At 65.2% G+C, this 10,176-nt stretch overlaps 2 protein-coding genes across 3 annotated transcripts; one reads left to right on the plus strand and one right to left on the minus strand.

Annotated features, from left to right (window-relative positions):
- Nucleotides 1–15: 15 nt before the first annotated feature.
- MSS51 (MSS51 mitochondrial translational activator) lies at nucleotides 16–3,428 on the plus strand. 2 transcript variants are annotated; one of them, XM_063414276.1, is made up of 7 exons: nucleotides 16–172; nucleotides 643–829; nucleotides 1,123–1,278; nucleotides 1,502–1,626; nucleotides 1,795–2,358; nucleotides 2,837–2,930; nucleotides 3,004–3,428. In XM_063414276.1, the coding sequence occupies exons 2-7, from the start codon at nucleotides 756–758 to the stop codon at nucleotides 3,272–3,274; spliced, it is 1,284 nt and encodes a 427-aa protein (XP_063270346.1). In that variant the 5' UTR covers nucleotides 16–172; nucleotides 643–755; the 3' UTR covers nucleotides 3,275–3,428. The 2 variants fall into 2 exon arrangements, with proteins under 2 accessions (XP_063270346.1, XP_063270345.1); XM_063414275.1 differs by lacking the exon at nucleotides 16–172 and having other exon boundaries at nucleotides 184–829.
- A 14-nt stretch (nucleotides 3,429–3,442) lies between these two features.
- Nucleotides 3,443–9,742, minus strand: LOC134559478 (cytoplasmic phosphatidylinositol transfer protein 1-like). The gene is given in 13 exon segments (XM_063414290.1): nucleotides 3,443–4,305; nucleotides 5,189–5,252; nucleotides 5,327–5,482; nucleotides 5,590–5,685; nucleotides 5,774–5,871; nucleotide 6,161; nucleotides 6,324–6,331; nucleotides 6,497–6,585; nucleotides 8,333–8,481; nucleotides 9,484–9,532; nucleotides 9,534–9,640; nucleotides 9,642–9,688; nucleotides 9,691–9,742. Coding segments are annotated over 13 exon segments (1,167 nt in total). The 5' UTR covers nucleotides 9,728–9,742; the 3' UTR covers nucleotides 3,443–4,039.
- Nucleotides 9,743–10,176: the final 434 nt, after the last annotated feature.

Below are 10,176 nucleotides of genomic sequence, written 5' to 3' on the forward strand. Positions count from 1 at the left end.
CCGGTGGGGCGGGGATCCCCCCGAGCCGTCCCGAGTCAGCTGGCGGTGCTACGGCCACCATGTCCCCCTTTGCAGCTGGTGTGCCCGGCTGCCGCCAGAGCCCACTGCTGGCCTCCGCCCCACTGGTGCCCACCCAGGCACTCCCTCACACCCCGCTTGGGAACGTGAAGGGGTGAGGGGGGAGTCCCGTGTGGCGGGGGCTGGGGCGGTGACTTTGTGTCCCTGTGGTGACAGAGGGGTCCCAGGGGCTTGGGCAGCCCCCCGAGGTCCCCACAGATTTGCAGTGTGGGACGCTACAGGGTTTTGGGGCACCCCACTGCCTCCAGGGCGGCTTTTGGGGCGGGAGCCGGACCCCCGGAGCGGGTTGGCCCGTTCCCGGGGAGGGGATGCCCAGAATAGCTCCGCTATCCGATTCCGAGGGGCCACGGCCGTCTGCACCGCCGGCTCCCGGGGGCTGACATTTGAGCCCAGCCGCAGGACGGGACGGGCCGGGCCAGGCTCCGGGACTGCCCGGGATCTCCCGGGATAGGAGCGGGATGGCGGGCGGGAGGCGCCGTGGGGGAGGCGGGCGGCGCGGGGGACCCCGGCAGCACCCGGGGACCCCCGGACCGGCCTCCTCGTCCGCGCCCCTCTCTCCTGCAGCCACCACGGCCCCGTCAAACGCAGGCGCTGCCCCCAAAACCGGCCGCTCCAAGAAGGCCCCGGAGGAACCGGCGGCGAGGGCTCCAGACGTGGACTCTCTGGGCTTCCAGGCCATGGACCGCAACGTGCCGGGGCTGTCCCACGTCATCTTGCAGAAGCTTAACATGAAAAGCTACGAGGACTACAAGTGAGTGAGCACCCATGGGGGCCTATTCCCCACCCCCGCCCCCGGAGAGAGCATCCCGTGTGTCCCCCAGCAGCTGGAGCAGCTCTCATGGCTCATTCCACCCTCCTGCCCCAGCCCATGGGGAGCTCTGATGGGCTCCTGGGTGGACCCCTCCAGAGTGCCTGGCTCCCTGTCCTCACCCAGGCCAGGATGCGCCTGGCTGGAGCTAAAACTCTTGGCAGCCTCAGAGAGAGGACATCAGCCCCACCGTTGTGGCAGTGGGCTGGATTCTGCTCACCCTCTGACATCTGCAGGTCTGCCATGGACGGGAGAAAGAGCGGCAGCGATTTTGGCATTCGGACATATTTTGACATGTTCCAGAAGATGGAGGACACCTTCAAGTTTTGTGTGGAGTGCAAGAAGCTCCCTGATGCCCTCCCAGACCCCAAAAGCCTTCGGCGTTGTAAGAGGTATGGTGGGGAGATAGTCTGATGGCACAGGGTTGGATCCAGCCCTCACTTCCAGCCTGGTGGCTGGGGTGAAGTGAGGGGTGTCTGACCCCAGTGCCCACCTCCAGCCACAGAGCACCCCCAGAACAGTGACACAGCCCTGAGAGGGGGTGGCAGGGAGCCAGGCTCAGTGGGCTGCATTGTGCCCCCCCTCCATCACTGGGCATGCTGCCTGTCTGCCCAGGTGCCAAAATGTGTACTACTGCGGCGTGGCGTGCCAGCGTGCCAACTGGCCGATGCACAAGAAGTTCTGCAAGAAGCTCAAGTTGGTGGCTCTGGACCGGCTGGTGGAGTGGCTCATCTTCACAGGTGAGGCATGTGTCCCCCAGGCCTGCCTGACCCCCATGCCGGGCTGCACAGGTCCCATGATGGGATGTAGTGTCCCTTCTCCAGCCCCAGTCCCACAGCACAGGTGGGACAGACAGCCTGGGCTGTGACACCACCACTGTACCCTCCAACCTCCTCCCAACCCCCCAGGAGACATCCCGTTTCCCACGGACACCTGGACAAAACCTGCCCGGGACGTGAAGGGCTGGGAGGACTGGTTCTCCATGCAGGAGCAGCTGGAGGAGAAGCTGGGTGCCATCGTGGCTGGGCGGTACATGACCCTGCTCTGGGCCAACGCCGGGAAGCCCCGGCCGGAGGACACGGAGCTGCGGGAATCCATCCGGCGCCTGGTCACCGACTTCCACTCACGGCCGCTCACCATCGGCCTGGGGCTGCGGCTTTTCGGCATCGACCCCCTCACCAGGCCCCTCACCGTGCACGTGGTGGGGGCTTCCCACGTGGAGACCCTCAACACGCGCCTGACGGACTACGACGAGCTGACACGGATGTTCCCGGGGCACCAGGGCATGGAGATGGTGATGGTGGGAGTGGACGTGGTGGACGGACCCATCATGAGGCCACCCCTGACCACGCTGGCACCCCGGGGCAGAGTCTATCTCAGCAGCTACAAGGGGCTCTACCACGACTTCTGGGAAAGCCACGTGGAGACCAAGCTGGCCGCCCGTCCTGACCTGGTGGTGGGCTTTCACCCAGGTAAGCACCTGCACCATGGAGGGGCTGGACCCTCACACCCCACTGCTGGCATGGGGACATCCACAGGGCACATGGGCTCAGAGTCTGCCCTGAGCACCCTGGCAGCACCTGGGGCTGAGCCTGAAGGTGGCCTGGGACATGCCCAGGGCTTTGCACCAAGGCACAACGTGCAGCTGAGGGGAGCCCCTGGGACATGAGTGCCTTGTCTCCCCACCTGTCACTCTGTCCTGCCTGTGTCACCCACTTGCAGGTGAAACAGATCCTTCCCTTCAGGTCTTGGTGCTGTGGCTTAGCCCAGGACCCAGAGTTTGTGGAGCCCCACATGCTGTGGGGAGCCAGACGCCACCTTGCTGAGGGCTGCTGAACTCACTGCCAACTCTGGGGTGTCCAGCACAGAGTGGATGCAGTTGGAGCCAGCTTTCCCCAGGGCCAGGGTGGGATGGGAAGGAGGTGAACTCTCACGGCTGTGTCCCCACAGGTTTCCACGCCTGCCCAGACCTGCTGGCGGGCTGGCTGCCCACGCTGCTGCTGCTGCGGGACTATTGCCTGCCCGTGCTCTTCACTGTGTACAGGTGAGCACAGCCCCACTGCCCCGGTGAGCCGGCACAAACACCCCCTGACGGTGCCTGTCCTCTCTTCTGGCAGTGAGCAGGAGCTGAAGGCCTCCCTGCAGATCCTCGTGGAGCTCGAGACACACATTGTGGGTTATGCCAGCAACCCCTTTGCCTCACTGCGGCCTGAGCAGGTCTACTCGAGCCCCAACAAACCACCCGTCTACTGCAGCTCCCATTACATAGCCCTGCTGGGAGCAGAGGCTGCGCTGGGGGCTGAGGAGCTGGAGGATGATGATGGCTGGCAGGGAGGAGAGCCCAGTGCTGCTGCTGTGGCTGGGGGCATCGCCCCAGGGCTGGGCTGATTCCTGCCTGCCAGAGCCTCGCTGCCTACCCAGGACCTCATCTCTGGCCCCTGGGATCAATGATCCAGAAGTCCTTCACTACACACATGCAGGCCTGGAGGATGCAGCACCCCAGCACAGGCAGGGCACCCTTCCACAGCACCAAATAAATCACTACCAGCAACCAGCTGCCGTGTCTCGAGCTTTATTTCCAAAAAGGCCTTTGTTTTCCTAAAGAAAACAAGGGGCTGAGCCCACCCCAGCCCCTTTCGAGCAGTCACGGCCTCCGGAGGGACAGAGAAGGGGACCCCGACTGCGGGACCAGCCGTGCACGGGGCTGTGCAGCCCCTTGGGGTCCGGTGGGGAGCCCCAGCCCAGCACTTGGCTGTCACTGTCACCCTCACTGTGCCCCCTCGCTGGTGCCTACCCTGCAGGGCACTGCTCCAGCCTGGCGCTGGCCACGGCAAGTGGGCACCAGCTGGCACTTCCCCACTGCTCGCCAGCCTCAGTGGCCCTTGCGGACATGGAGCGGGTGGAGTCGAGGGAAGCAGCTCCCGCGGCATCGCCCGACGCTGCCGGGGACCCGCGCTGCCCTGGCGTCCCCTCCTGGTGCGGCCAGCGGGTCTGGCATGGCAGTGGTGGCACTGACCCAGGTGACCAGCACACCCCAGGGCTGCCAGCGCCCTGACAGCGGGGCCGGGTCCCTCCCTGGGCTCTGCGCCTGTCGGCGGGGCCGGGGTGCGCGGCAGAGCTGGCGCAGTCCAGCACGGAGTGGCACTGCCGGCGTCATTCGGCGCCAGCGCGTTCCCGCAGCGCGGGCAGCGTCAGGGTCTCCGGTGCCGACTTCTTCCGCGGGCGAGCCTTGGGGGGAGCCAGGAACTCGGGGGCCTCGTCGCTGAGGGGGGTGGAGGGGGCGCTGGCAGGGGCCGAGTGCGTGGCCGTGGGCTGCCCCACCTCGCTGACCGAGATGGCCGGTGCCACCAGGCCGATGAGCTCGTTGGTGGCCTCCTGCGTCTCCTGCTCGTAGCGCCGCACCTCCTCCATCGTCATCCCTGCCGAGCACAGCCGGGCTTGGGGCCGCTCGGCACGGCCGCGTCCGGCACCCCCTCATCCCGGGGCAGCCTGTACCCCGGCTCCCCACCGAGCTGGGGGCAGGAAGGGGACAGCGACTGGAGACAGGGGGACGGGCAGGGAAGGGGATGCTGGGCAGCACAGCCAGCTCTCCAGCGCCAGCCCAGCCAGCAGAGGGGAAGGGATGGCAGCGCAGGCAGGGGATGCGCGGGGAGGGCAGCTGGGAGGGGGGACGCTCCGCCGCGGGGTGCAGGGGGGGCACAAGCCCCCCTGCCTGCACCCACCCCCAGGCAGCAAGGTGGGGTCCGGGGTGTCCACCCCCGGCAGGCAGAGGGGCTTAGGGGTGCTGGCTCCCCAGCTTTTGGTTTGTGGCCACTTGCATCTGAGTCTCGAAGGCCCGGACCTCTTCCAGGGACATGTCTGGAAGGCAGAGAGCCACTCACCGGGATGGTCTGGCACCTGCCCCGCCAGCTGCCACCAAACCCGTGCCCGCACATGGCAGCCGCCTGCAGCGCGTGTCCCTGCCAGAATAGGGGTGCAGGCAGCACAGGCAGGGTGCTGGGACCCCTCTCCCCATCCTCCTCGAGGGGTGCAGGGGAGTGTGCAGCATGCAGGGGTGCAGGCAGGAGTGAGCAGGCAGTGCAGGCAGCACAACAGCACAGGCAGAGCAGGCAGCAGTGCAGGCAGTGCAGGCAGTGCAGGCGACACAGACAGCACAGGCAGAGCACAGGCAGCAGTGCAGGTGGAGGAAGAGCAGGAGCTGTGGTGGGGTCAGTGGCATCAGCAGTTAGACCTGTAGCCCCCTCTGCCCATGGGCACTGTGTGCCCCCTCCCCACAGCGCCGGGGTGACCCCACAGACTCACCGCACCACTCGTCCACCCAGGCGAAAGCCTGCCGGTGCCCGATGAGCAGGATGTCCCGGATCACCTGCAACACCACGGGGGTCAGCACCCTGTCACTGCCCCCCCAGTGCCCCCCAACCCCCCTTGGGCCTCCCTCACCTTGTGCACGAACTGCTCCACCCGCGTCTGCAGCCCCCACACCTCGAACTTGACGCTCACCAGTTTGTAGGAGCACATGATGGGCTTGGTGTGCTGGCGCCAGCCCTCCCGCAGCGGCCCCCGGCCTGTTTTGGCCGAGCTGAAGAAACGGGGGTCCTGGGGGGATGGGGAATAGTCATGAGTCTCCCCTCACGACAGGAGACAAGGGGGTGGCCTCAGGGGAGGCCGAGGCCACGAGGGGGTGGCCTTGTCCCCAGTGGTACCTCCAGGCTGCGGTAGTAGCGCTCAGGGATCTCGTCAAAGGCAATGTCCAGGAAAGAGACCTCGTGGTCACCCAGGATTTTGTCACTGTGGAAGATCTGGGGAGGGGAGAGAGGGTGAGTGACAAGGACAACAAGTCATGAAGAGTTTGCCAGTTCTCAGCTGTCACTGAGCTGTCTCACTCACATTCTCACTGTCCCCACAGTTGTCCTCGTACTTGGTCTCGATGTAGATGGAGAATTTGGGCAGGAAGGAGCACTGCAGGGAGTGGCTGTCAGATGGTCCTCGAGGGGTGCCACCCCCAGGGATGCCCACTCTGAGGGACACCCCATCCCCAAGGATGCCCATTCCCAAAAGACAGGGGACACTGACCCTGAGGGACACCCACCCAAAGGACACCCAGCCCTGAGGGACAACCACCTCCATGGATGATCATCCTTGTGCCACCCAGCCACAAGGACACCCTTGGAAATCCAAGCCCCAGGGGACACCCACCCTGGGGGATACCCAGCCCCAAGGATACCCACCCAAGGGCCACCCACCATGGTGACATCCACCCTGAGGGATACTCACCCTGAGGGACACCCACCCCTAAAGGATGCTTCTCCCAAAGGATACCCACCCCTACAGGATGCTTGTCCCAAAGGATACCCACCCCCAAAATGCCCCCCCCCAGAGCCTCCTCCCCAGCCAGCTGCTGGGCAAGGGGACAGGTCATCCTGTGCCACGTCCTTACCGTGTACTCTGCAGGGACACCATGGCACATCATCGTCACAGGGTGGCATCACCAGGTGGTATCACAGGGGAGAGAGGGAGCAGTGAGACCAGGGGCAGCTCCTGCAGCCCCCCACCGCTGGGCAGGGACACGGTGCCCGGGGGTGCCCGTCCCCCGCCCTGCCCGGGGCTCACCCGTGATGGTGTAGGGGTAGTAGTTCCAGGCCTTCTCGGTGATGTAGAAGATGCGGGGGGTCACTGCCCGTGCCCAGCTTGGCAGTTTGCTGTGGGGAGCATGTCAGGGGACCCCCTCAGGACAGGACATGGCTGGTGCCACCCAGCTCTGTACTGCCAAACACAGCCTGGCTCTAGGACCCCCATTCCCACCCCAGGAATGCCACCTGCTGCCTGGGATCCTCACCTCCACCCCAGGATGTCCCCAGGGACCCCCCCACCTGCACCTCAAGATCCTTATCTGCATCCCACCACCTCTCCCAGGAGCCACTGCCACCTCCCCAGCACCTCCATCTGCATTCCAACACTGTCATGTGCACCCCAGGACACCCCCAGGGACCTCTGTCACCTCCCCAGGACCCTCACCCCTGCCCCAGCTCCCCACCACGCACCCTCACCTCCACTCCAGGATGCCTCCAGAGACCCTCAGAACACCCCCAAGGAGCCCTATTACCTCCCCAGGACCCTCATTTGCACCCCTGGATCATCACTTGCCCCTCACAACACCTTCAGAGACCCCTGTTGTCTCCCCAGGACCCTCCCCAGTGCCCAGCATTCCCCCACCAGAGACCCCTGCCACCTCCCCAGCACCTTCATCTGTATGCCAGGACCCCACAGGGATCTGTGCCACCTCCTCGTCTCCACCCCAGTGCCCCCATCCTCTCCTCAGGTTCCCCACCTCCTTCCCAGACACCCTGACCCCCTCCCCAGGAAACACCCACTCTCCATCCTGGACCCTCACCCCTCCCCCAGGACTCCCCCACCTCCCCAGGGCTGAGCCCCCTGGGTCCTCCTGTTCCCTCCCAGCACCCCGGCAGGATTCAGCCCCCTGGGCAGTTGGAGGTGGGTTTTGATTAATTTTCAGGCGTTATAAATAAATTTCAGGCGAGAGGGGAATCGTGAGTGCTGCAGCTAAAAATAACCCGTCTCACACCAGCAGCTCCTGGTGGGGAGCAGCCCGTGTCTGCAGGCAGCTGAGGGGACATGGGGACAGTGGTGCTGGGGGTCAGTGACTGCCCCACGGTGACACCCCCAGGGCCAGGGCACTGCCAAGCCGCCCCATCAGGCCACCCATGCAGAGGTGGGTGCCCACCAGAGAGGGGTGGGTGCACCCCTGCGAGGTGGGTGCATGTCCTGAGGTGGGTGCACCCCATGAGAAGAGGGCAGCCCCCCAGATCACTGCAGACCCCCAAGATCCTCCCAGTGAGCCCCTAGGATGGGTGCAGCCTGGGACATATCTCCCTAAGATGGGTGTAGCCCATGAAGACAAGTCCCCAGGAGATGGGTGCAGCCCCCCAAATCAGTGCAGCCCCTCAAGATCAGAGCACCCCAGGAGATGGGTACACCCTGAGAGATAAGGGCAGCTCCCAAAATTAGATGCAGACCCCAAAGATGAGTGCACCCCAGGACTTGGGGACCCCACTGGGAGACACACACAGCCCTTGAAGATGGGTGTGTGCCTAGGAGATGAGTGCAGCCCCCCAAGATCAGTGCAGCCCCCAAGATCAGAGCACCCCAGGAGATGGGTGCACCTGACAATGGGGGCAGCCCCCATAGTTGGGTGCAGCTCCCCCAGCTCCGTCACCCTGGGAGATGGGGGCACCCCCAGGAATTGATGGAGACAGCCCAGAAAATTATGGGCGTAACCCTGGGTATCAGCCACACTGCAGTGTGTCCAGGACACAGGAAGGAGGTTCCCCAGGAATTTTGGAGGAAGAGCTGGGGCCACCCTGATGCTTGCCCGTGCCCCACACCACAGTGCCCGCCCAGCACCCATCCCAGAAGCCACAGGCTCACCTGGAGAGGTGGACACGCTTCTCAGTGAACTGGCCAGGGCCGTGGACGGGGTCCTCGTGGGGCTCGTTCTTCACCACCTCCACGCCCTCGCCCTTCTCGCTCTCCTGGTGGCTGTGCTTGCTGATGGTGTAGAGCTGCCCCACACGGTACTGCAACCACGTGCCCGCCCTCAGTGCCGCCGGCCCCGGTGACCGCCCGGCACAGCCTGGGGGCTCAGCCACGCTGCTAGAGGGGAAACTGAGGCACGGAGCAAGGGGTGGCAGACTCTGAGCCGTGCAGCGGGCAGGGGGTTCCTGGGGCACCCTGTGTGCCCTCTCGTGTCCCTAGGCTGTCCCAACTCCCAGGCAAGGCTAGATCCTGCTCTCCCCGTGTTTTCCCAGTGCCTTGCAGAATGCCTCGAGGTTTTCTGCTCGGCAAACTACCTGGGAGCCAGGGAAAAATGTGTATCTATATGATATACATGGATGTGTCTATGTCAGATACATGGGGATGTATGTGTGTCGTTGGTGCTGCAGCTGTGCAATAAGGGTTTGACTGTTCTGCTGAAGATCTTGTCCACCACTGCAATCGCCAGGAAGAATTTTCCACCCCACTCTGCCTAAATGAAAAGCTTCCCCAGCTGCCACCAGGGAGGGGTGGCACTGCCCAGGGTGGGCACCACTGTAGGTCCCCGCTCCCCAAAATGGTCCTGTGGGCACCAGGTGCTCACTGGAGACCTTTGCCCCGGGATGCTGCCAGCTGTCAGAGCTGTTTGCTGATGGCATTCAGGCTCCCTGCCGCAGCTGGGATGGAGCTTATGGTCCCTGTCACGCCACAGGCATCCAAACCCCCTGTGCCCTTCGCCTGCGGGTCCATCCCCTGGTCCTGCTGTGCCCCGGTGCTGCCGTCGGGCTCTGTGCCCCAAGGTCGCCATGCCCAGGGACAGGATGTCCCCCCACCTGCACCCCAAAATACAGCTCAGCCCTTGCATGGAGCATCCGGAGCCCAGCACAGCCCGGTTCCTGCCACAAGCAGTGCCGCCAGGAGACAGCAGAGGGGTCACCGTGTCCCTCCCAGGGCAGGAACCGATCCCCTGGCGCTTCTGTGAGACCCCCACCCGCAGCCCCTCCATCGGGGTGTCCCTGACGCCTGCGGGACTCCCGCCCGCTCACCTCCTCGGTGGTGAGCGGCATGCAGATGCGGTACTCCTTGACGAGCATAGTGACACGGGCACGGCGACACGGGCACGGCGGGCAGCACGGGGGTCAGGCGGAGGCGTCGGCGCTGGCGGGGACACAGGCGATGCCGGGGGGCGGCGGGGCGGGGGGGCCGCGGAGCTGCCTCCCACGCTCCCATCCCAGCACCCCGCGCTGGAGCAGCCGCCCCGCTCGCCGTGACTTCACGAGCCGTTGCCATGGCAGTGGCGTGAGGTCACCCGTGCGAGGAGCAGCCTGGGTGTACCCAGCTGGGGACACCCCGGCACCCCAAAAACCCCCCGGCGTTAACCCCTCCCCTGCCGGGCGGACAAACGCGTCCCTACGCAGCTATCTTGGAGCTCCCCAAGCTAGGGTCCCCCCAAGATAGGGTGCCATCCCTTCGGGGTGCCACATCTCCACCCAGCTGTGGTGGCCAGTGCGGCAAGAGGGTTGCAGGGACATGAGGATGGGGTCAGACCTGCCCGATGCTCCTGGGACCCCCCTCTGGGCACCCACACTGCTGGGACCCCCCTCTGGGCACCCACACTGTCCTGTCCTGAGGGGTGCCCCCCGGGAGCAGAGGATCATGTCCCTGGCATAGGACATCCCTTCCCTGGGCAGGCCCTCCCCCGAGGCTTCCCCCAGCACCTGTCCCAGCCAGCACCCACC

Source organism: Prinia subflava, chromosome 17 (assembly GCF_021018805.1).
Source record: "Prinia subflava isolate CZ2003 ecotype Zambia chromosome 17, Cam_Psub_1.2, whole genome shotgun sequence".
NCBI classification, from domain to species: domain Eukaryota; kingdom Metazoa; phylum Chordata; class Aves; order Passeriformes; family Cisticolidae; genus Prinia; species Prinia subflava.

Bases quoted from the DNA above. Each gene is read 5' to 3' on its own strand.
- MSS51 (XM_063414275.1), top strand. From the start codon at position 537: ATGGCGGGCGGGAGGCGCCGTGGGGGAGGCGGGCGGCGCGGGGGACCC. The intron at 830-1,122 runs GTGAGTGAGCAC...TGACATCTGCAG, and splicing joins AAAAGCTACGAGGACTACAA to GTCTGCCATGGACGGGAGAA. The intron at 2,359-2,836 runs GTAAGCACCTGC...GTGTCCCCACAG, and splicing joins GGTGGTGGGCTTTCACCCAG to GTTTCCACGCCTGCCCAGAC.